Source organism: Oncorhynchus tshawytscha, linkage group LG16 (assembly GCF_018296145.1).
Source record: "Oncorhynchus tshawytscha isolate Ot180627B linkage group LG16, Otsh_v2.0, whole genome shotgun sequence".
In the NCBI taxonomy this organism is placed as follows: Eukaryota; Metazoa; Chordata; class Actinopteri; order Salmoniformes; family Salmonidae; genus Oncorhynchus; species Oncorhynchus tshawytscha.
Genome location: NC_056444.1, coordinates 78,951,535 through 78,978,523, shown reverse-complemented (window position 1 = coordinate 78,978,523; position 26,989 = coordinate 78,951,535). Strand labels below are relative to the sequence as shown.

Here is a 26,989-nt window from a genome sequence, read left to right as displayed (position 1 = left end):
CAATGCTACCTTATATAATGTTACTTACCCTACATTGTTCATCTCATATGCATACGTTGATACTGTACACTATATCATCGACTGCATCCTTATGTAATACATGTATCACTAGCCAGTTTAACTATGCCACTTGGTTTACATACTTATCTCATATGTATATACTGGTCGATATCATCTACTGTATCTTGCCTATGCTGTCGGTACCATCACTCATTCATATATCCTTATGTACATATTCTTTATCCCCTTACACTGTGTATAAGACAGTAGTTTTTTTTTGGAATTGTTAGTTAGATTACTTGCTCGTTATTACTGCATTGTCGGAACTAGAAGCACAAGCATTTCGCTACACTCGCATTAACATCTGCTAACCATGTGTATGTGACAAATAAAATTTGATTTGATTTGATTTGATTTGATTTGGCCTACATGTTGACTCTAGTGGTCCATAGACCTACATGTTGACTCTAGTGGTCCATAGGTCTACATGTTGACTCTAGTGTTCCATAGGCCTACATGTTGACTCTAGTGTTACATAGGTCTATAGGCCTACATGTTGACTCTAGTGTTACATAGGTCTATAGGCCTACATGTTGACTCTAGTGTTACATAGGTCTATAGGCCTACATGTTGACTCTAGTGTTCCATAGGTCTATAGGCCTACATGTTGACTCTAGTGTTCCATAGGTCTATAGGCCTACATGTTGACTCCAGTGTTCCATAGGCCTACATGTTGACTCTAGTGTTCCATAGGCCTACATGTTGACTCTAGTGTTACATAGGTCTATAGGCCTACATGTTGACTCTAGTGTTACATAGGTCTATAGGCCTACATGTTGACTCCAGTGTTCCATAGGCCTACATGTTGACTCCAGTGGTCCATAGGCCTACATGTTGACTCTAGTGTTCCATAGGCCTACATGTTGACTCCAGTGGTCCATAGGCCTACATGTTGACTCTAGTGGTCCATAGGCCTACATGTTGACTCTAGTGGTCCATAGGCCTACATGTTGACTCTAGTGGTCCATAGGCCTACATGTTGACTCCAGTGTTCCATAGGCCTACATGTTGACTCTAGTGTTCCATAGGTCTATAGGCCTACATGTTGACTCCAGTGTTCCATAGGCCTACATGTTGACTCCAGTGGTCCATAGGCCTACATGTTGACTCTAGTGGTCCATAGGCCTACATGTTGACTCTAGTGTTACATAGGTCTATAGGCCTACATGTTGACTCTAGTGTTCCATAGGCCTACATGTTGACTCTAGTGTTCCATAGGCCTACATGTTGACTCTAGTGGTCCATAGGCCTACATGTTGACTCTAGTGTTACATAGGTCTATAGGCCTACATGTTGACTCTAGTGTTCCATAGGTCTACATGTTGACTCTAGTGTTCCATAGGTCTATAGGCCTACATGTTGACTCTAGTGTTCCATAGGCCTACATGTTGACTCTAGTGTTACATAGGTCTACATGTTGACTCTAGTGTTACATAGGTCTATAGGCCTACATGTTGACTCCAGTGGTCCATAGGCCTACCTGTTGACTCCAGTGGTCCATAGGCCTACATGTTGACTCCAGTGTTCCATAGGCCTACATGTTGACTCCAGTGTAAATGAGCATATTTTTTTGCGTTAAATATTTTTTTGTTGTCATTCAGAGTACTTGAAAAAAACACTGTGTGTACTTGAACAGACCAAAAATGTAAAATGCCCATCCCTGTGTGCCCATCCCAACTCATCCCTGAATAAATACTCTCCTTCGGTTGGTTCAATGACACTAGAAAAGGCATATGGTTCTCTGCTATGGGTAGCAGGTGTTATAGGGGTAGCCATGGCAACTACTATGTATGGGTTATTTTGACTTGTTCTACATGTATGGTTTTCTATACAGAGACCCGTTTGAGTCCAATGACAGACAGTGGCTCATACAGGCCAGAGGCAAGAGACACAAGACTACACTTCTCACAACTCACATCTGCATGCTACAAAACACCAGCTAGACAGCTACTCTGTCAAAGAGAGATAAAAATGGAGGCAAACTTGGGCAAGTCATTCTTATTCATTGACTAAAAGAAACGTCAGCCTTGAATAATTCAGTTCCCCCATGCAGTTAAACAAGTGTGTCTCACTATTTGTGAGCATTTTAAGTGAAATATAAAAGGCTAGATGCAAAAATCAACTAGCTATTAGAAAATCAACTAAAGCAAATAGCTAACAGCTACAAACAATTGTGCAAAATAGGCAACCGGTGTGTAGTAGTTAGCCTGATGAAACCAACCTGATAGCTGCGTTCCCTATTCTGTTTAGAAGTTAAACGTGATCAGGCTGGTCCCACCAAGCTATCTAGTAGTAGGATATTTCCATGAAATATCATTGGCACAGCATATACATAAAAGGTTGGCTGCACTGATGAGATGGCTAGCCTAATTGGGAGTGAATTGCAAATCCAACTCACATTCATTGGCATGTGGTGAGAAAATCATTCATTATAACGCAGGTTTCACTTCTGTTTCTCGGCTACTATTGATGTGGACATGGACACCCATGATTGCTCCTTGTTTGTGTCTCAAACCATGCCAGGTCTCAGCTGTTGACTACATCATTGTTGGTACTGCGGCCATCTGCCGGATTCAGAGTGGCTCTTTGTTGGCACAAAATGGCTACCCACCCTGCATCTCCAGGCCGGTGACAGGCTATATTTTGATGGATAGGTTAATATCGTCATCAACACACAATAGCATCAACGGATGAACTGCATTTGTAATCCATTCCAAATCCATAGGCCATCACTGAAAATGTTGGTTTCTTTTCATATTCAAATCTAAAATTCTGAAAATTGCGATTATACTTCTATATAAATGTATAGGTGACCTTGTGGGCACCTTTGATATGGAGCTTGTAAACTGTAGTGTGTTCATTTTCAGCATCACACCTCAATATAGGTCAACCTAACCCTTCCTGTCTGAATATGCTACTGTTGACAACACACAAACCCAATTCAGAATATGGGCATTGACCAATGTGACAAATAGGCAGATATGTTCAGGATCACTTAAGCCAGACATAATTCAGTATTTATATTTCCAGGGGATCATTTTAGGGCAGCCAGTGGTGATATGGTTAGTAATCGACTGATCTCGGTTACCCAGAATTTATATTCTCGCGGAAGTTGTCACTTCCCGTTTAACTTCTGGGGGGAACGACATTAATAATTGGGATTTCCGTTGTGTGAAGGAAGGAAGCAAAGTGTCGGCCGGACCCCTGCCTTCAGCTAATTTCTCTGCTGTGTATGATCCGTGTGGATACATGTGCGAAGCAGTACACATGGGAGAGTGCTGATGTTTTCAACACAACTATTTAGAATCTTAGCAGTGTCCATGTTTTCAACACAACTATTTAGAATCTTAGCAGTGTCCATGTTTTCAACACAACTATTTAGAATCTTAGCAGTGTCCATGTTTTCACAACTATTTAGAATCTTAGCAGTGTCCATGTTTTCAACACAACTATTTAGAATTTTAGCAGTGTCCATGTTTTCAACACAACTATTTAGAATTTTAGCAGTGTCCATGTTTTCAACACAACTATTTAGAATCTTAGCGGTGTCCATGTTTTCAACACAACTATTTAGAATCTGAGCGGTGTCCATGTTTTCAACACAACTATTTAGAATCTTAGCGGTGTCCATGTTTTCAACACAACTATTTAGAATCTTAGCGGTGTCCATGTTTTCAGCACAACTATTTAGAATCTTAGCAGTGTCCATGTTTTCAACACAACTATTTAGAATCTTAGCGGTGTCCATGTTTTCAACACAACTATTTAGAATCTTAGCGGTGTCCATGTTTTCAGCACAACTATTTAGAATCTTAGCAGTGTCCATTCCATCATGTAGTTTATCCCACTGCAACGGTTGTGCTTAAAAATGTTGACTGGCAAAGGGGACATCTTAACATGCTTGCCAACTGGCTATGGCAAAAGTTGAATATACTGTATAACAATGTAATGAATACAGCCACAGCTACAGTATATGAGCCATTTCATTTAGCAGGTTAATTTTCTTTTTTCAACCACTGTAAGTTCATAAGAGACAGTAGATACCCTGAGTGTACAATACATTAGGAACACCTGCTCCTTCCATGACAGACTGATCAGGTGAAATCTACGATCCCTTATTGAAGTCACCTATTAGATGAAGGAGAGAAGACAGGTTAATGAAGGATTTTTAAGCCTTGGGATAATTGAGTTCTTCAAACCACCGTGTTCAGCAAGAGGTTGACAGGACTGGCAGTGGACAAAGTGCACACTGTTGTTCATTGGTAAGTCTACATTTCAGACCATTGCCATTGCAGCTAGCTGTATCATCCATACTACTTTACTATTAACTGGCTAGCTTTATCATCCATCCTACTTTACTATTAACTGGCTAGCTGTATCGTCCATCCTACTTTACTATTAACTGTCTAGCTGTATCATCCATCCTACTTTACTATTAACTGGCTAGCTGTATCATCCATCCTACTTTACTATTAACTGGCTAGCTGTATCATCCATCCTACTTTACTATTAACTGTCTAGCTGTATCATCCATCCTACTTTACTATTAACTGGCTAGCTGTATCATCCATCCTACTTTACTATTAACTGTCTAGCTGTATCATCCATCCTACTTTACTATTAACTGGCTAGCTGTATCATCCATCCTACTTTACTATTAACTGTCTAGCTGTATCGTCCATCCTACTTTAGTATTAACTGGCTAGCTGTATCAAGCAGCTTCAGATGCGAGGGGGAAAAATATATATATTTATACACACTGAATAAATATGTATAAAACGCAACATGCGACAATTTCAACGATGTTACTGAGTTACAATTCATATAAGGAAATCAGTCAATTGAAATAAATTCATTAGGCCCAAATCTATGGATTTCACATGACTGGGCAGCCTTGTTAAAATGCCAATCTTTGTTTGAACACAAGTACAACAACACACTAAAGTTGGCCAACATCCGTTTAGTTACTGTTAGTTCCAGTATTTCCTTTATGAGCATCAGGGTTGTTGCCACGACCATTGTAGAGGTGTGTTTTAGGTTGGGTGTGGCAGCTAGTGTTACTAAGGGAATGTGCAGGTAGGAAGCAGCTCTCTGGCACTGCCAGCAGAGCAGACCTGGTTTCTCACAGCTGCACTAGAGTCTGACAGGCTTCCTGTGTACATTAAGAAACTGCAGAGCCAGCATGAGATATGGCTTGGAAAAAGGAACCTCAATCCAGAGATGAGGAACTCGCAGTACTCTGAATTGTTCCATTATCCCAACCGTTACATCGAGAAGACTGAACGACTGCTTGTTTTTCTGGAAAGCGGTCCTTTTCGTCCTTATGCAAAGTAGCACAAAACACAGCAGTCATTTTGGAATCATACCAAGAGCTCATACCGGAGCTCTGAGACATGCGTTGAAATCACTAAGCAGTGTACTTCGAAGCAGCATGCCAATGTTTGGTTAAATCACATTATCTGGTGTTACAATCTGTAGCGAATTCAGAGCCTAATGCCTTGTAAGAACTTAATGAATAGGGTTGTGGGTACTTCTATATGTATCCAGTACCCTATAGACCCATCATTGTAAAATTGAATTGAGAGTATATTTGGTACGTGCACAGGATACAGCAGGTATGAAGTGACATACTTAAATTTACAGGCATTTAGCAGACACTCTTATCCACAGCAACTTACAGTAGGGAGTGCATAGATATTCACACTTTTTTCATTCTGGTTCCCCATGGGAATTGAACCCACAACCCTAGCATTGCAAACACCAGGCTCTACAAATTGAACCACACAGGACTTTAATGTCATACACATGTCCCATGTAAACACTTACTTTGGGACCACTCTTTAGCATGACTTCATAGGCACTTCGATGTAACTACGTGAACATGTATCTGAGCATAACAAACATTAGGAACACCAGCATCCACTGGTTCAAAGGCACTTCAATCTTTTGTCTTGTCACTTCACCCTCTGAATAGCACACACACACAAGTCATGTCTCAATTGTCTCAAGGCTGAAAAATAATTTTTTAACCAGTCTCATCCCATTCATACACTGATTGAAGTGGATTTAACAAGTGACATCAGTAAGGGATCATAGCCTTCACCTGGTCAGTCTATGTCATGAAAAGAGCAGGTATTCTTAATGTTTTGTACACTCAATGTATAGTGTGCATCATATCTTAGAAAAATGCTTAGGTTAGAGTCAAATGTCAGGAAAGTCAAAGCATTATCCTAGGCCTGAAAAGATTCCCAAAAGCTTGGCAGTGAGCGAGGTAGGAAAATATTCACTATGACAAATCAAAGCCCATGGGAATCTCTAAGTGCAGGTAGACTTACTGCATGTCTCACTACTTAGACAACGTCTCACTACTTAGACAACGTCTCAGACAGCTCCTCTGCACATGAGAGCCCACTGAGTTAAAGGGACAGTTCACCTGAAATCAAATACTTTTTAAATACCTTAAAAGGTGGTCTAGAGTCAAGCTGAACCCATATACCACACAATCTGTGGTTGTAGTTCCTATATGCATTAGGAGACATCTACAGGCTACAAAACTGGAATTAAAGATAGTCACCATGTAAATAGATTATATGGGCCCCATCTTCCCTTTTAATTTTGACTCCAGTGTGAATTATCCCTTTAAGGAGAACTAATATGGCTGCTCATAATGGGTTGCTAGGCAACTAAAAGAATTAGGCTGTCAGCAAACGGACACTCAGCTGACCAAGGCCACACAATATTACCTTCCCCACCCCTTTAAATATGTTTAGAATTGGGGAATTACCAATGAATCCATAAAGCTCAGGAAGAGGGCTGATGCAATTCTGAATATTCAAATTCTACCTAAGTCAACTCCCCCACATTAGTACAGACTCCATCATATCCATTGCATAACTAGGCACTGTCGAGCTGTAATCTTCAAACCTTGAAAAGCACTTCCTACCTGTGCATGCACACTTCATTATTCATGTTCATTTGCGGGTTTGTAAGGTCGATGTGATACACGAAGTAAATACAATGGGAAAAAGAGAGGGCTGTGTGAATAACAATACTCAAAGCATTCAGTCATCAACAGAGAAATACACTATATGACCAAAAGTATGTGGTTACCTGCTCGTCAAACATCTCATTCCAAAATCATGCTTCAAAAAATCATGCTCAATTTTATACACCTGTCAGCAACGGGTGTGGCTGAAATAGTCGTAACCAGACAGGGGTGCTGTCATCTTCTCTGCCTCTCTTTTTGGCACAATGATTTGTTTAGGATGGGATCTTCAGAGCCTCCACAAATCAAGGAGGCTGACATTTTGCATATTCAAAGACGGCTTATAAAACATCCAAGTATATCCTGTGCTTGGCTCGACTCCCATCAACTGTAGTGTGACTATAGGACTTTACATTGAAGGAGCGTCCTTATCACAAGGTTGCAGCCCGTCAATAACATTTGCGTCGCATTCATTCAAATCGGACAACCTCTAGACTGTAAATTTGCATATTTTTACCCTAAGACAATTAAGGGCATCATTTGTTTGTTTCAGCAACCAAAAACATGTTAAGAATATAGACTCCAGGGTTTATCTACAGAACGCAGAAGAGAATATGGACCCCTATTCACATTACATCTCATAGGAGTACTGGTCTCGGATCAATGAATCAGCTCTTGTTCATTATTATTGTAAAGGCATTGTAAACTGACACTAGATCAGCATTCCTAGTCTGAGATGCTTTGTGAATACGGAACACTGGAGTTTGGCCATATGAGACCGCATCCTATTCTGACAGGAATTATTGCCAAGTTGTTCAGTGGCATCATCATTCACCACTATTATAACCACTGCAGCTCTCAACCTCGAAACCACCAAGCCTTAAATCTACCTACAAGAACCTTTTGCCTGTAGACAAGCCTCAGTTAGCATGGAGCAAACTAGTGTGCACATCACCTTAGCTCCCTCTTACTGTTATGTCAACAGCCAGGTCCAGCAACACTTGACACACACGTTGGTTAAATAATAGCATCAGCCACCTACAATAAAAGCACCGATATCGCAGCAATTTTGCAATGCTGGAATGTGACGATGATTCTCCAGTGACACTGATTCAAGGAAGCAACTTATGAACCTGAATTATGCAATGTAGTTGAATACACATGGTGGTCTAAGTACCTGAATGTGTTTTGTAATGATTAGGCCTGAGGTGAATAAGAAATGTCTTATCAGCCTATCAAACATGGTATGTCCATGACATTTTGATAATATTGTAGTGAACGGCGAGGCAGGGAAGTGAACCCAGGTCGCTGGCGTGAAAGTCAAACACCCAATGCATTGCACCAATAGGATTAACGTGGCTCATTTAGTAAAGATTGCTACACTGCCACCATCGAACAGGAAGGCACGTCCCTGTACTTCCCAGGTCGCTGGCATTAAAGGCAAACACTCTACGCATTGCGCCAATAGGGTTAACCCACTTGGCGGGAATTGTAATGTGGCTCATATCGCGAGGATAACTCCAATATGACCATTATGTGAAGAGGTCAAACAGGGTTGTCCAACTATGTACATGTATGTGCACACACACCTTTGTCACTGTCCCATACTCCCATGCCCATTGCCATGTATTTTATAATGGCACTTGGTCCCATCCCACCAGTCCAATATTTAAGAACCTATAACTTTTAAGGCTTTATGAAGCCATTATAAACCCTGTATTAGGCTAAATAGATGCTTCAGAAATCAGTGCAAATATCACGCTGTAGGTTGTCACTTTTGACAAAGCATCAGATGTAATGCTCTTTAAATCCCACTATCCCAACTGTTACACCGAGAAGATTGAACGACTGCTTGTTTTTTTTTAACTAGAAAGTGTTCTGCTAGCCATACTGTAGTACTTAAACGGTTGTCAATGGGGAATTTGAACTCTAACCAATACAGAGTTGGTTTAAAAGTAGTCGTCGGTAGGCCGTCATTGTAAATTAGAATTTGTTCTTAACTGACTTGCCCAGTTAAATAAAGATTCAATTGAAAAAATAAAAATCAACAAAAGACGCAGTTTCTATAATTTGTTATCTAGAAGACTGCCAACCTCCATACTAGTTACTTTCTTAGGAGTCGAATGTTGCAAATGCAATCCGGTTTAAAAACTGATACAAAGTAACCCTTGAGTGAAGCGCGAAGCCTCATAACCGACTTGTTAAATACTACCCGCTGTAGTGCGCTTTAATTGTCACGTACTCCGAGCCCAGGTCCACCAGAGATCCGTATCTAGAAGGCATTGTAATCCAGGATGGGAACTACCAGACAACTAAACAAACCTGTATCAACAGGCCTCACTTGAAGAAAAAGGTTTCCATGGAACATTTGGGCTTGACTACTCGATAGAAACTATAATGTTATGCGACGTGTCAAACATTACATATCCTACTACCTGCCTTGCATGGAATTCCCACGCAACGTTTTATATTCGTAATTCTGGACACGAGCGTCTCCGCTGATATGAGGCTCGCTATGGTTACCGACCCGTAGAGGGCGGAGAAAACGCACTGCCAGGCATGGCCCAAAACACCCGTTGACAGTGTTGGGTAAAAGTAACAATACCTTTAATAGAAAATGACTCAAGTAAAAGTGAAAGTCACCCAGTAAAATAAAATAAAAGTTGTTTGACCCTCTATGAAAAAAAAGGTTTTAAATATAGTTAAGTAAAAGTATAAATAATTTAAAGTTCCTATAATTAAGCAAACCAGAACAGCCCAATTTTAAAAAGTATAATAATTTACGGATAGCCAGGGCACACCAACACTCAGACATAATTTACAAATTAAGCATGAGTGTTTAGTGAGTCCTCCAGGGGCAGTAGGGATGACCAGGGTTGTTCTCTTGATAAGTGCGTGAATTGGACCATTTTCCTGTCAAAATGTACTTTTGGGTGTCAGGGAAAATGTATGGAGTATAAAAGTACATTATTTTCTTTAGGAATGTAGTGAAGTAAAATGTGGCAGAATTATAAATAGTACAGTACATGGCCCAGTTGCATAAAACACCGTAAGTTAATTCCCCCTTATCTTTTGCCTTAAAGTTTCCTTCACTTTAAGTCAGTTGCACAAATCATTTTAAGGTGAATTTCCCCCTTAAATTAAGTGAAAAAAGTTAAGGATGCCCATAAGGTCCCTTAATAACAGCTTCATTCAGTATGGATATCGATTTAAAACAGCATTTGTGGAGTGGAATGTTGCTTTCATCTGCTCTGTTAACAAAAGGAAAACATTAACCAGATAGCTACTTGGCTAAACAATGGAAGGTGCACAATCCATGGCTACAAAGCTAGCTGCCTAGTTAGTTATAGCTACTCTGTAAGATAGTATTTTTACTTAAGTACTTTACACCACTTTGCCCCGTTGATTTAGGACAATTACTAAGGAAAATATGGCAACCATTTACATTTGAAGGGCCTTGATCGGCCTTATGAAATTACTGCTACAAATTAATAAAATTAACACATTTAATCAAAGCACTTGAGTTTTCCTCTGAGACATTTTTAGTAATAACCTTTTCCTAATTAGCCTACATTTGAAGAGAATATTAAATGTGGGCTTTTTTATAGATTTGTGTTTGTAATCGTTAATCAGAATGTTACAACCAAACCGAGACCGAACTGCACCTAATTCTGATCATTGGGCTATTAGGTTCTGATTAGCCCGTTCTCTTTCGGCTCCAGGGTTCTGTGACTGAGAACGAGAACAGATAAATTCTTGAGCATTGCTGTAACTGTTACACTTGTGCGCCATCTCCTGGATTGACAGTGTAAATTAATTTATGAGAGCCAAAACCATTAGGCTACTACTGGAAACAGTTAACTTGTGTTCATGCATATAGTGCAGTGGTGGGCCGTCAGGGCCAGCAAGACTTTCTCGGCTGGCCTAAACATCATCAGAATATAATTTTAAAAAATATATATTTTCCCACAAATATGTATTAAATTATTCCCCAGAGTAAGAGTTACACTCTTAATTTCATAGCGTTCCTCTTGGTTGCACTGCTTCCAGCCCCAGGTTGAGATTTGGAGGGCTGGTCTTTATGTTAGATCTTTTCTCCAATCATATTCAGCCAAAAAATCTAAAATCTGCCCTCAGGCCTTCAGAATCAACAGTGCGGGCGCTTGTAGTTTAAAGGAATGGAAATTAAAATTTAGTGTCAACCAATCAGCTTTAGAGTTGGCTATTGTACGCCTGCTTGCTGGCTGGCTCCAGTGTTACACAGGAGCCAGCTAGCAGGCGTAGTGCGTGCACGTCTTTTGATTGGATTACCAATATTGAGAGGCAGGTCCTATATGGGCAGGTCTCAGAACTAGGGAACTGAAATTGATCAACGAATTAATTTGCGTACTACTAAGCTGTTTTTTCAACCCACAATGGCGGAAGGAGAAGATATCGATTTGGTCGAGGATATAATTATAACGCCATTCTCAAGACAAACTTTTCCAGAAAAGTTAGACATTGTCAGGAGGGGTAGACGCCGACGCTACAAAGCCTGTCACAGGCGGGAAAGGGGTTCGTTCGCCACTTTCAACTATGGGCGCTATCAATGACTCACAGGCTCCGAGAAGCACTGCAAACTGTACTGCTGGGAATGCCTATTATTTGCAAGTCATCGATTTGGTGTTTGGAGCCACACTGGCTTTGCAAACCTGAGTTGTCTAACCAAGGCAGCAACGAGACACCAAAGTACGGCTGGGCACTTACAAGCAATGGTACTTTTGAAAACTTTTGGGGACACCCAAGTGGATCTACAGCTCAACCAACAAGCGCGCAGGACAATGAAAAGGTATTGTACTCTTCCCCTGCAATTCTCTGAATAAAAATGTCAATTTAAAGGTGACGCAACGCCTGGTTATACTGCGTTTCTGTCTAAATGTATAGTGTCTAGAGCCATGGCATCATAATGATGGTAATAAGAGGTGGATTAATTCGGGTGGGACTGTGTAGGACTTCACTGAAGGCCCAGAACCACGGCACGCTACTGATATAGTGACACGTATTACTAACAAATTGTATTTAAGAAATTGATCCTAGCAACAAATTAGGCACCACTGTGTGTATTATACACTGCTCAAAAAAATAAAGGGAACACTTAAACAACACAATGTAACTCCAAGTCAATCACACTTCTGTGAAATCAAACTCCTTAGGAAGCAACACTGATTGACAATAAATTTCACATGCTGTTGTGCAAATGGAATAGACAACAGGTGGAAATTATAGGCATTTAGCAAGACACCCCCAATAAAGGAGTGGTTCTGCAGGTGGTGACCACAGACCACTTCTCAGTTCCTATGCTTCCTGGCTGATGTTTTGGTCGCTTTTGAATGCTGGCGGTGCTTTCACTCTAGTGGTAGCATGAGACGGAGTCTACAACCCACACAAGTGGCTCAGGTAGTGCAGCTCATCCAGGATGACACATCAATGCGAGCTGTGGCAAGAAGGTTCGCTGTGTCTGTCAGCGTAGTGTCCAGAGCATGGAGGCGCTACCAGGAGACAGGCCAGTACATCAGGAGACGTGGAGGAGGCTGTAGTAGGGCAACAACCCAGCAGCAGGACCGCTACCTCCGCCTTTGTGCAAGGAGGAGCAGGAGGTGCACTGCCAGAGCCCTGCAAAATGACCTCCAGCAGGCCATAAATGTGCATGTCTCTACGCAACCGGTCAGAAACAGACTCCATGAGGGTGGTATGAGGGCCCGACATCCACAGGTGGGGGTTGTGCTTACAGCCCAACACCGTGCAGGACGTTTGGCATTTGCCAGAGAACACCAAGATTGGCAAATTCGCCACTGGCGCCCTGTGCTCTTCACAGATGAAAGCAGGTTCACACTGAGCACATGTGACCGACGTGACAGTCTGGAGACGCCGTGGAGAACGTTCTGCTGCCTGCAACATCCTCCAGCATGACCGGTTTGGCAGTGGGTCAGTCATGGTGTGGGGTGGCATTTCTTTGGGGGGCCGCAGAACCCTCCGTGTGCTCGCCAGAGGTAGCCTGACTGCCATTAGGTACCGAGATGAGATCCTCAGACCCCTTGTGAGACCATTTGCTGGTGCGGTTGGCCCTGGGTTCCTCCTAATGCAAGACAATGCTAGACCTCATGTGGCTGGAGTGCGTCAGCAGTTCCTGCAAGAGGAAGGCATTGATGCTGTGGACTGGCCCGCCCCGTCCGTTCCCCAGACCTGAATCCAATTGAGCACATCTGGGACATCATGTCGCTCTGCTTTAGTCCAGGTTTGGGAGGAGATCCCTCAGGAGACCATCCGCCACCTCATCAGGAGCATGCCCAGGCGTTGTAGGGAGGTCATACAGGCACGTGGAGGCCACACACACTACTGAGCCTCATTTTGTCTTGTTTTTGGGACATTACATCAAAGTTGGATCAGCCTGTAGTGTGGTTTTCCACTTTAATTTTGAGTGCGACTCCAAATCCAGACCTCCATGGGTTGATAAATTTGATTTCCATTGATAATTTGTGATTTTTGTTGTCAGCACATTCAACTATGTAAAGAAACAAGTATTTAATAAGAATATTTCATTCATTCAGATCTAGGATGTGTTATTTGTGTTCCCTTTATTTTTTTGAGCAGTGTGTATATGTGTGTGTGTGTGTGTGTACACACACACACACAGTTGAAGTAGGAAGTTTTAAATGTATTTGGCTAAGGTGTATTTAACTCTGTTTTTCACAATTCCTGACATTTAATCCTTAAAAATTCCCAGTCTTAGGTTATATCTATCACACACACTACCGGTCAAGTGTTAGAACACCTACTCATTCAAGTGTTTTTATTTTTACTATTTTCTACATTGCAGAAAAATAGTGAAGACATCACAACTATGAAATAACACATATGGAATCATGTCGTAACCAAAAAAAGTGTTAAATCAAAATATATTTGATTTAAGATTCTTCAAAGTAGCCACCCTTTGCCATGGCAGCTTTGCACACTCTTGCCATTCTCTCAATCAGCTTTACCTGGAATGCTTTTCCAATAGTCTTGAAGGAGTTCCCACATGTGCCTTGCACTTGTTGGCTGCTTTTCCTTCACTCTGCGGTACGACTCATCCCAAATCATCTCAATTGGGTTGAGGTTGGGAGATTGTGGAGGCCATGTCAACTGATGCAGCACTCCATCACTGTCCTTCTAGGTAATATAGCCCTTACACAGCCTGGAGGTGTGTTGGGTCATTGTTCTGTTGAAAAACAAACGATAGTGGGACTAAGCCCAAACTACTGCCCCTGAACAAGGCAGTTAACCCACTGTTCCTAGGCCGTCATTGTAAATAAGAATTTGTTCTTAAATGACTTGCCTAGTTAACATTTTTTGTTTAATGAACTTATCCTCTGCAGCAGAGGTAACTCTGGGTCTTCTCTTCCTGTGGCGGTCCTCACGAGAGCCAGTTTCATCATAGCGCTTTATGGGTTTTGCGACTGCACTTGAAACTTTCAAAGTTCTTAAAATGTTCCGTATTGACTGACCTTATCTTTTAAGAAGGTACACCTGTTAATTGAAATACATTCCAGGTAACTACCTCATGAAGCTGGTTGAGAGAATGCCAAGAGTGTGCAAAGCTGTCAAGGCAAAGGGTGGCTATTTAAAACATGGGAATACAATTGAATTGTTATTCAAACAATCATCAAAACAGTTCAGGTGTTTCAAACAGGGACATTTTAATATTTATGTTAAATGCACAGGTACTGTTAATATAAAACATGTAAGTAAAAAGTGACAATGTTTTGGTAGATATAAGAACAGGTGGATAAAGTTAACCAATTTCTGTGCCTGTATTAAATAGTCTACTCCAGATAAGTGCACTTATTAGTCAAAATGCAGGTGCCTTCTGGGTATCTGCATGCATTCATGGCACTTCCTCAGTTTAGTGGAACATCAGCTACAACATTACCAGGCACATTTTCTGCTGTTTCCTCTCTGGAAAACAAGAAGCAAACAAGTCAATAATTTAGTTAGTAATAGTATACAGTAGGGCCGGCACGATACGAGTATTTAAATATTGTGTCCATGGCAAAAATTAAACCACGAAGCAGGCTCTTTGGTACTTTAATAACCTTCTGTATGTAAAATAATGTCTGTTAAAGCTTGGAATATAAATACATGTGACTGCATGACATAATGATGTTTCTTTCCAACATTAGGGCTGTTTTTCCTAAAGAAGTTAAATCAGCTTGGTCTTTTGTTTCATTGTCATAATACTGGTATCGTCCCAGCCCTAGTATAAAGTAATCTGTTTACTCAGTTATTACTATGATAGTCTGAAATATTGAATCCAAATGGATGACATACAGGGAGTTACTGGTAGATACTTGTTGATGTCCCGTTTCTTGCACAGGAACCTATGAGGTATTACACAAGTTAGGATCGCTATAGCAACTAAAATGGACTAAACTACAATAACATTGGATTCTTTACCCATCAACAGAATTTCACTCACTAGAAACATTTTCAGGAAACTAACTGACAATGGTTTTGCTTGCATAACAATGTTATAAGAGGGTTTATATTAAAACTTCAAATTAACAGAAAAGTTTAAATAGAATGACTTACCTCAGAGAATCCATGGAACTCTGAAAGTTCAGTAGAAATAGTCAGATTAATAGAGGCAAAACAAACTAGTTAACATGGTGAGGAAGGCATTAACGTAAATAAATTGAGACTGACCTTTTTTACGTTTAGCTGAAAACACAACAAGAATAATCAGATTAGTTGGTAAAGACAACACCATTAATTGCATGTTTATGTATTAGAATAGCAAGTTACATGACAATGAATCAAATTTTATTTGTCACATACACATGTTTAGCAGATGTTAATGCGAGTGTAGCGAAATGCTTGTGCTTCTAGTTCCGACAATGCAGTAATAACCAACGAGTAATCTAACTAACAATTCCAACACTACTACCTTATACACACAAGTGTAAAGGGATAAAGAATATGTACATAAAGATATGAATGAGTGATGGTACAGAGCGGCATAGGCAAGATGCAGTAGATGGCATCGAGTACAGTATATACATATGAGATGAGTATGTAAAGAAAGTGGCATAGTTTAAAGTGGCTAGTGATACATGTATTACATACAGATGCAGTAGATGATAGAGTACAGTATATACGTATACATATGAGAAATAATGTAGGGTATGTAAACATTTAAGTAGCATTGTTTAAAGTGGCTAGTGATATATTTTACATCAATTCCCATTAGCCTTACGGTTGTGCGCGGAGCAGTTGCCATACCAGGCGGTGATACAGCCCGACAGGATGCTCTCGATTGTGCATCTGTAGAAGTTTGTGTGCTTTTGGTGACAAGCCGAATTTCTTCAGCCTCCTGAGGTTGAAGAGGCGCTGCTGCGCCTTCTTCACGATGCTGTCTGTGTGGGTGGACCAATTCAGTTTGTCTGTGATGTGTATGCCGAGGAACTTACTACCCTCTCCACTACTGTTCCATCGATGTGGATAGGGGGGTGTTCCCTCTGCTGTTTCCTGAAGTCCACAATCATCTCCTTAGTTTTGTTGACGTTGAGTGTGAGGTTATTTTCCTGACACCACACTCCGAGGGCCCTCACCTCCTCCCTGTAGGCCGTCTCGTCGTTGTTGGTAATCAAGCCTACCACTGTTGTCGTCCTCAAACTTGATGATTGAGTTGGAGGCGTGCGTGGCCACGCAGTCGTGGGTGAACAGGGAGTACAGGAGAGGGCTCAGAACGCACCCTTGTGGGGCCCCAGTGTTGAGGATCAGCGGGGTGGAATGTTGTTACCTACCCTCACCACCTGGGGGCGGCCCGTCAGGAAGTCCAGTACCCAGTTGCACAGGGCGGGGTCGAGACCCAGGGTCTCGAGCTTGATGACGAGGGTACTATGGTGTTAAATGCTGAGCTGTAGTCGATGAACAGCATTCTCGTATTGGTATTCCTCTTGTCCAGATGGGTTAGGGCAGTGTGCAGTGTGGTTGAGATTGCATCGTCTGTGGACCTATTTGGGCGGTAAGCAAATTGGAGTGGGTCTAGGGTGTCAGGTAGGGTGGAGGTGATATGGTCCTTGACTAGTCTCTCAAAGCACTTCATGATGACGGAGGTGAGTGCTACGGGGCGGTAGTCGTTTAGCTCAGTTACCTTAGCTTTCTTGGGAACAGGAACAATGGTGGCCCTCTTGAAGCATGTGGGAACAGCAGACTGGGATAGGGATCGATTGAATATGTCTGTAAACACACCAGCCTGCTGGTCTGCACATGCTCTGAGGGCGCGGCTGGGGATGCCGTCTGGGCCTGCAGCCTTGCGAGGGTTAACACTTTTAAATGTTTTACTCACCTCGGCTGCAGTGAAGGGGAGTCCGCATGTTTTGTTTGCGGGCCGTGTCAGTGGCACTGTATTGTCCTCAAAGCAGGCAAAAAAGTTATTTAGTCTGCCTGGGAGCAAGGCATCCTGGTCCGTGACTGGGCTGGGTTTTTTTTTGTAATCTGTGATTGACTGTAAACCCTGCCACATACTTCTTGTGTCTGAGCCGTTGAATTGCGATTCTACTTTGTCTCTATACTGACGCTTAGCTTTTTTGATTGCCTTGAGCAGGGAATAGCTACACTGTTTGTATTCGGTTATGTTTCCAGTCACCTTGCCCTGATTAAAAGCAGTGGTTCACGCTTTCAGTTTCACGCGAATGCTGCCATCAATCCACAGTTTCTGGTTTTGGAATGTTTTAATCGTTGCTATGGAAACGACATCTTCAACGCACGTTCTAATGAACTCGCTCACCGAATCAGCGTATTCGTCAATGTTGTTGTCTGACGCAATATGAAACATATCCCAGTCCATGACATGCTTTTAAAGAAGTGACTCATTAAATAGAGAAATAAAGTTAAATAAACAAAGGACTAACCTCTTGCCAGGTAGAAACCAAACAGTGCAGCAACTGTTAGGCATAATAATAATATTGGAGCTATTAGAGTGATATGGATCCTTGGTGCCACTTTGTTACAAATAACATCTTGTCTAGAATTTCCATCTTCAGTCTTCACGCGTCCCTTTGCTGCACAACTGCAGAGTAAGCAACACAAACACTTATTTAACTAGACAGGTCAACTACAGCATATTGTAACGTCAGGTTTTATATGGGTTAATGGTAAATCAATTTCAATTCAATCACTTTTTGACAGCATCCTTTTGGATTTAAACAAAACTTTCCGTACTGTTTGCCAATGGAAGAAGTGGTCACAAAGTAAGTAATTTTTAGGACCTGACTGACAAAACATTCAGGAGATAAAAGGTGCTCATTTTTTTTTGTTGCCATTTTGCAAACCATACCATGAGACATCCATGTCTTCATCACTGGGAAAAGATATCAACCTACGTGACATCAGAGGGCCAACCAACTTTCTGATAGAGAATGCAGTGATGAGTACTAATTACTACCACAAAGATGGCCAGTTCACCCAGTTAAATGTCAACTTAAAATGGCCATGTTTATTCCATCATCTATATTTCTATTTCCTATGGAGAATTGACAGTGTAATTTAAAAACAGATATTCCCATTCAAATCAACATTCACTGATGTGTGGACCTCCAACCATCTTTGTGGTACCATTTGAAAGTTGACGTTTCAATTGTATTCCTATTTCAGTACATTTATTAGCCAAAACATTACCCACCCTGTATTCAAGAGCATGTTGTGTCTCAACCGATGGTGGGCACAACACAAAAACCTCATGACCTAAAATAAGATTTATTAGATTTTTTTTTTTTTTTTTTCAATAAATTATAAAAAAGTTTGAAAACCCATGTTTGTAAGCTTTTAAATCTCAACCATTAATCTTTTCCAGTGATGAAGACATGGACGTCACCTTTTATTTCCTGAATGTTTTAGCATTCCCGCAAAGGCGGAGGTGTTGCTAACATTTACGATAGCAAATGTCAATTTACAACAAAAAAAGACGTTTTCGTCTTTTGAGCGTCTAGTCATGAAATCTATGCAGCCTACTCAATCACTTTTTATAGCTACTGTTTACAGGCCTCCTGGGCCATATACAGCGTTCCTCATTGAGTTCCCTGAATTCCTATCGGACCTTGTAGCCATAGCAGATAATATTCTAATCTTTGGTGACTTTAATATTCACATGGAAAAGTCCACAGATCCACTCCAAAAGGCTTTCGGAGCCATCATCGACTTTTGTCCCATGGAATAAATGTTGTGGATCTTAATTTTTCCTCATAATCCTGGACTACCACCATTTTATTACGTTTGCAATTGCAACAAATAATCTGCTCAGACCCCAACTAAGGAACATCAAAAGTCATGCTATAAATTCACAGACAACACAAAGATTCCTTGATGTCCTTCCAGATTCCCTCTGTCTACCCATGGACGCCAGAGGACAAAAATCAGTTAACCACCTAACCTGAGGAACTCAATTTAACCTTGCGCAATACCCTAGATGCAGTTGCACCCCTAAAAACTAAAAACATTTCTCATAAGAAACTAGCTCCCTGGTACACAGAAAATACCCGAGCTCTGAAGCAAGCTTCCAGAAAATTGGAACGGAAATGGCGCCACACCAAACTGGAAGTCTTCCGACTAGCTTGGAAAGACAGTACCGAAGAGCCCTTACTGCTGCTCAATCATCCTATTTTTCTAACTTAATTGAGGAAAATAAGAACAATCCGAAATTCCTTTTTGATACTGTCGCAAAGCTAACTAAAAAGCAGCATTCCCCAAGAGCGGATGGCGTTCACTTTAGCAGTGATAAATTCATGAACTTCTTTGAGGAAAAGATAATGATTATTAGAAAGCAAATTACAGACTCCTCTTTAAATCTACGTATTCCTTCAAAGCTCAGTTGTCCTGAGTCTGCACAACTCTGCCAGGACCTAGGATCAAGAGAGACGCTCAAGTGTTTTAGTATTATATCTCTTGACACAATGATGAAAATAATCATGGCCTCTAAAACTTCAAGCTGCATACTGGACCCTATTCCAACTAAACTACTGAAAGAGCTGCTACCTGTGCTTGGCCCTCCTATTTTGAACATAATAAACGGCTCTCTATCCACCAGATGTTTACCAAACTCACTAAAAGTGGCAGTAATAAAGCCTCTCTTGAAAAAGCCAAACCTTGACCCAGAAAATATAAAAAACTATCGGCCTATATCGAATCTTCCATTCCTCTCAAATTTTAGAAAAGGCTGTTGCGCAGCAACTCACTGCCTTCCTGAAGGCAAACAATGTATACGAAATGCTTCAGTCTGGTTTTAGACCCCATCATAGCACTGAGACTGCACTTGTGAAGGTGGTAAATTACCTTTTAATGGCATCAGACCGAGGCTCTGCATCTGTCCTCGTGCTCCTAGACCTTAGTGCTTCTTTTGATACCATCGATCATCACATTCTTTTGGAGATTGGAAACCCAAATTGGTCTACACGGACAAGTTCTGGCCTAGTTTAAATCTTATCTGTTAGAAAGATATCAGTTTGTCTCTGAATGGTCTGTCCTCTGACAAATCAACTGTAAATGTTGGTGTTCCTCAAGGTTCCGTTTTAGGACCACTATTGTTTTCACTATATATTTTACCTCTTGGATGTCATTCGAAAACATAATGTAAACTTTCACTGCTATGCGGATGACACACGGCTGTACATTTCAATGAAACATGGTGAAGCCCCAAAATTGCCCTCGCTAGAAGCATGCGTTTCAGACATAAGGAAGTGGATGGCTGCAAACTTTCTACTTTTAAACAAAACACTGATGCTTGTTCTAGGTCCCAAGAAACAGAGATCTTCTGTTGAATCTGACAATCTTAATGGTTGTACAGTCGTCTCAAATAAAACTGAAGGACCTCGGCGTTACTCTGGACCCTGATCTCTCTTTTTAAGAACATATCAAGACCATTTCAAGGACAGCTTTTTTCCATCTACGTAACATTGCAAAAATCAGAAACTTTCTGTCCAAAAATGATGCAGAAAAATTCATCCATGCTTTTGTCACTTCTAGGTTAGACTACTGCAATGCTCTACTTTCCGGCTACCCGGATAAAGCACTAAATAAACTTCAGTTAGTGCTAAATACGGCTGCTAGAATCCTGACTAGAACCAAAAAATTTGATCATTACTCCAGTGCTAGCCTCCCTACACTGGCTTCCTGTCAAAGCAAGGGCTGATTTCAAGGTTTTACTGCTAACCTACAAAGCATTACATGGGCTTGCTCCTACCTATCTCTCTGATTTGGTCCTGCCGTACATACCTACACGTACGCTACGGTCACAAGACGCAGGCCTCCTAATTGTCCCTAGAATTTCTAAACAAACAGCTGGAGGCAGGGCTTTCTCCTATAGAGCTCCATTTTTATGGAACGGTCTGCCTACCCATGTCAGAGACACAAACTCGGTCTCAACCTTTAAGTCTTTACTGAAGACTCATCTCTTCAGTGGGTCATATGATTAAGTGTAGTCTGGCCCAGGAGTGGGAGGGGCTGAGTCACTGCCTTACTGGGGCTCTCTCATACCGTCCCTGGGAGGGGTGCGTCACCTGAGTGGGTTGAGTCACTGAAGTGATCATCCTGTCTGGGTTGGCACCCCCCCCTTGGGTTGTGCCGTGGCGGAGATCTTTGTGGGCTATACTCAGCCTTGTCTCAGGATGGTACGTTGGTGGTTGAAGATATCCCTCTAGTGGTGTGGGGGCTGTGCTTTGGCAAAGTGGGTGGGGTTATATCCTTCCTGTTTGGCCCTGTCTGGGGGTGTCCTCGGATGGGGCCACAGTGTCTCCTGACCCCTCCTGTCTCAGCCTCCAGTATTTATGCTGCAGTAGTTTGTGTCGGGGGGCTAGGTTCAGTTTGTTATCTGGAGTACTTCTCCTGTCCTATTCGGTGTCCTGTGTGAATTTAAGTGTGCTCTCTCTAATTCTCTCTTTCGGAGGACCTGAGCCCTAGGACCATGCCTCAGGACTACCTGACATGATGACTCCTTGCTGTCCCCAGTCTACCTGGCCGTGCTGCTGCTCCAGTTTCAACTCTTTTGCCTTATTATTATTGGACCATGCTGGTCATTTATGAACATTTGAACATCTTGGCCATGTTCTGTTATAATCTCCACCCGGCACAGCCAGAAGAGAACTGGCCACCCCACAGCCTGGTTCCTCTCTAGGTTTCTTCCTAGGTTTTTGCCTTTCTAGGGAGTTTTTCCTAGCCACCGTGCTTCTACACCTGCATTGCTTGCTGTTTTGGGTTTTAGGCTGGGTTTCTGTACAGCACTTTGAGATATCAGCTGATGTACGAAGGGATATAAATAAATTTGATTTGAAAAAGTCACTTTCTGAGCACTTCTACAATGTGTGAAAATGTATGGAAGGTTTAATTTAAATCAAAAGGGGTGCTGTCAAAAAGTGAATGAATTCAAATGTTTTTACCATTAAGCCAGCCTGTAATTATATTGTCAACCAAAATCTGGTTGCCAGAACTTAATTTACAGATTGGTATCAGAGCATTGATACTGCTAGTGAAATATAATATCATCAATATCCCAATTACTTTTAAAGAAAAAATAAATCTAAAGCAATTCAAGAAACTCTAGTACACAAACAATTACCTACTCAGTCCAAGCAGTGCAGTTCACACCATATTGTGAGTAAAAGCCATGCTGACACTCCTCACACATGGTATCTGTTGTCTTTGTACCTATATGGTGAGAATAAACAATGTTATGTTCAAAAGTTAACGATTGTGGTGCTGGAGAAGTCAAAATCACCTGAGGTATGACTTCACTTCAAAAAGAAACCAGAGGAAAAAACCACCATCTATCTAGAGCCCACGTTATCAGAATTATAATGTCCTGTACGATATTTAGCCTCTACTTCATACTTACCAGGTGATTTAGTACTCTGTCCCGGTGAACAGTGTGTATGTTCTACTGCAAAGCTACACTCAGAGTTGGATGAGTAGCTTCTACAGTAGTATCCATCTAAAACGTGGCAGACTGTGTTACTTGTTGGTTTGCACTCGGTCTGAGTGAACAGGCCCTGTCCTGGAAAATATCAGATTCATTTCAGTCAGAGGACTACTTATGAGAAGGCCCCTCATACCCTTTTCACACTATTGTGGTGACCTGAAACGTAAGACACCGACTCAGATATCATCTTTTTTACATTGTACTTTCCAGTTGGTGGATGCAGAACCAAACCAGTGCCACTCAGCTCAGCAGTGAAAAGGGTATGATGTGTACTGCTAAAAGGAAATATGGGAAGGTTTAGAAGAAATGTAAATGTACCTGGGTCACAGGAACTGCAGGGAAAGCACTTGGTTAGACCATTGGCCTCGTTCATGAAGGTCCCTCTGATACAGGGTATACAAGATGTGCTGGACTCTATTGTACAATCTCTCCGGACCACCAAGCCTAATCATAGAAAATACAACTTAACTTATTGAGACGTTACATATTTTCTTTAAGTAGCCTAGTTTTGTTGTTTGGCTACTTGAAGAAAACTATGGCCTATCACTCACAGCCCACCTCTTCCAATGCATTATGGAAAAGTGTGCATCGAACATCGAGTATGGCAGTTAAATCATACTCGATTTTTGAAAATGTATCTGCTATAAAAAACAAACATGTTTTTACATGTTTCCCACTATTCGTTGATTTCGGTAGGGTATCCCCATATTTAATTGATCAGATGTCACTCATTTCGGCTTTGACATCTGTGCATTTAAAGTATACTCGATTTTTAAAAAATATCACATACTATAAAATGTTCCTTTTTCGCATACTCAGACAGGTGACTTTTTAGGACACAAGTATTGGTATTCGGACAGAACCAGTGTTCATGGAACACAGCTCTCTGCATTATTACGTTTTTTTTGGGGGGGGGGCCCCGGTGATATCCAAGGGGGTTGTTTTCTTAGGACCTGGTCTTTTCTTTTTCACTATATACTGGTATGGTTCTGGAGATAGTAAATATAAATGTTAAAATGTGGAAAAGTGACCCTTTAATTGGGAAGATGCGAATAGCGAAGCTTCTGCCGTTGTGTTTCAATGTAGGCTAAGTAGTTTTTGTTCTCCTTAAAATTAACATGAGTATTTTATCGTGGTTTATTATTTTTTTAACCAAAGTGGATTTCTGTTCTCTCATTGAAAAATGTTTCTTGTTCTCTTGGCCTTTGTCAGCGCTTTTAAACTAAATACTAAACCAACTTCTGAATGTGGCTGCACCGGGGACTCTGCACCGGGGACTCTGCACCGGGGACTCTGCACCGGGGACTCTGCACCGGGGACTCTGCACCGGGGACTCTGCACCGGGGACTCTGCACCGGGGACTCTGCACCGGGGACTCTGCACCGGGGACTCTGCACCGGGGACTCTGCACCGGGGACTCTGCACCGGGGACTCTGCACCGGGGACTCTGCACCGGGGACTCTGCACCGGGGACTCTGCACCGGGGACTCTGCACCGGGGACTCTGCACCGGGGACTCTGCACCGGGGACTCTGCACCGGGGACTCTGCACCGGGGACTCTGCACCGGGGACTCTGGGTGTGGCTGCGTTATTGATGTCATGTTAAATCAGGCCTTTTGATTGGAACGGATTGTTTTAGTTTTGTAATCTAGGCTACCTTCTGAATGATATAAATTATGGATCAAGCCATAGCGGTCATTCTGCTCTCGTTCCCAAAGCTCAGTGCTTTAGTTTATTATGTTGCTGTCCAGCGGTTCTGAATTTGGGATGCACTCTACTGTCCACGTTTTTCTGTGCAATACCTTTTGATTTGAACATGTGAAAGGTTTGTGTGTACTAGGCTATTTGATTTCATTAATATATATAACAGCACTTTGATTTCACTAATAAATATGTTGACATGGAACCAAATTATCTGTTTCGGTCCTCTTTATATAGGATAGATGGACTTTATTGGCTACGGTATAGGTTGAGTGTGATAGTCTGCCTATAACCAGCCTGAGTAGGCCTATAACTAATTGTTTAGAGAAATGAATGGAACTGGAACGCAGTCATGAGCCGCTACTGTATTGTGGCATACTTTTTACTAAACGGTACGAGCTAAATAGTATATGACGTTGAGTACATAGTATGCAGTTTAAGCATGTAGTACGCTAGTAAGGATCTTCGGACAAAGCCAATGCCTCCCATTTACTGCATAAGTCCTCCTGAAATACTATGGTGTGTGAGATATTGTAGGCTACCTGTAGAAATGTGCCTTACCCTTGTTTACTGGTAACATGCAATTCAACAACATTGAAAAAGCTCATACATAAATTAACATTACCTTTACCACACATTGGGCAGCACTGCCCATCAAACTTTTTGTATTCGGCTGGACCACAATCACTTCCAAATATATGCAGAAAATTAAAACCTGAAACAGACAAAAAAAAGATGCATATGCTAAGGGCCAGTCTGTTTGTTCTCTCTTGACAACTCCTTAATTGCCATGCCATGCTCTTAACAATGACATTGGAGTTGAAAATAACAGACTGGAACTTGTAATTAAAACAAATTATAACTTCATGTTTTCCTCCCCTTAATAAGTGGAAACCTACAAGATGGTGGCCGGACGCCAACGACTGACTTAAGACAACACCCCTCTATCGACTTCGAGTCAGGCGAGTGTTTAAAAAAATTATATATATATAAACCAAGCTGTGCAAACCTTGCCCACACCTGAAATGTAGAAGGTTATGCAATTAATTTCGGCTCCGAAATACTGTAACAACATCCGATGAGTACGCTAGACTAATCACAAAGTAAGTCTGAATATTTATCTAAATCCGTCATAACGTTAATTTAACCATTGGGGATTGTATGTCCATCATCAGATTGAAACTTCTGAATGTGCGCATGACTTCCGCTGCTCCCCCAACCTTGTTTTAAATGTTTTTCTTCTCATATTGTCAGGTTAATGTCGTAAAATAGATTGTTGTTGCTAACTATACATGCCGATTATTTTAAGGGATTGTGCAACCAAATATGAATTGTTCTGTGGTGCAACTGTTAGGCAAGGAAGGATTAATTGTATACATTCTTCTATTGTGTTATTGACTGTACGTTTGTTTATCCCATGTGTAACTCTGCTGTTTTTGTCGAACTGAACTGCTTAACTTGTTCAACTGACCTACCTGGTTAAATAAAGGTGGGGTAAAAACTCAGATGAAAGCATTTGCGTTTGTTTAAACATAACTATATTATATTACTGGTGTGGTCAGTTGCAAGCATCGTTAACTCAAGTTTGCTGATTCAATGTGATAGTTGGACTATTTGATTTAGCAGGACGCCAATTTATATCACAATTTTGTCAAACCTAAATGTAGCTAAACCAGCTAACTTACCAATGAGGAAATACTGTGCAGACGAAAGGTATATCATTTTCACTTGATAAAGACATCACAACATTGTGACGATACATTAATACTGCTACGAGCCAACTATTATACGTCACATATGCTTTAAAAGCACTATTATTAGTTAATTATTTGTGCCTCTTGTTTTGCTAGTTTAGCAAGCAGGGTGCGTTGACATATGACGCCGGATATGACGTATTAGTCCGGTTGAATTTAATTTGAACGGGGCCAAATTCTTCTGAAGTATAACTGAAAACCATTGAGTTTTGTCTATAATAGGTCTGAAATATTAGGAGGTACATTATACAAACAAACTTAACTGGCCCACTCACACCCTTGCAGTTCACATTTTGCAAAGAGACTGATCACTGATGGCTGGTAAAACAAGCACAAACCATGACCAATGCAAAATCTATATTAGGTGAATAATCTGCTAAACACTATATAATACAATATGTACAAAATATGCATCAAAAGCAAAGGAACTATACAATCATAAAGGACTGTAAGAAAAGTAATGAATTGTATATTATTAATTGGAGTCCTTTTGGGATGCATCAG

General features: G+C 41.3%; 1 protein-coding gene across 2 annotated transcripts; it reads right to left on the bottom strand.

The window, feature by feature from the left end:
* Positions 1 to 14,735: 14,735 nt before the first annotated feature.
* On the bottom strand, positions 14,736 to 26,624 carry LOC112235196 (tumor necrosis factor receptor superfamily member 14-like). Of its 2 annotated transcripts, XM_042299724.1 has the most exons (10): positions 26,417 to 26,624; positions 25,357 to 25,446; positions 23,349 to 23,474; positions 22,947 to 23,105; positions 22,675 to 22,759; positions 17,977 to 18,134; positions 15,767 to 15,781; positions 15,653 to 15,672; positions 15,392 to 15,441; positions 14,736 to 15,019 (listed from the first exon to the last, which is right to left on the bottom strand). In XM_042299724.1, exons 1-10 carry the CDS (start codon positions 26,451 to 26,453, stop codon positions 14,962 to 14,964), a joined length of 798 nt encoding a protein of 265 aa, XP_042155658.1. In that variant the 5' UTR covers positions 26,454 to 26,624; the 3' UTR covers positions 14,736 to 14,961. The 2 variants fall into 2 exon arrangements, with proteins under 2 accessions (XP_042155658.1, XP_042155660.1); XM_042299726.1 differs by lacking the exon at positions 15,392 to 15,441.
* Positions 26,625 to 26,989: the final 365 nt, after the last annotated feature.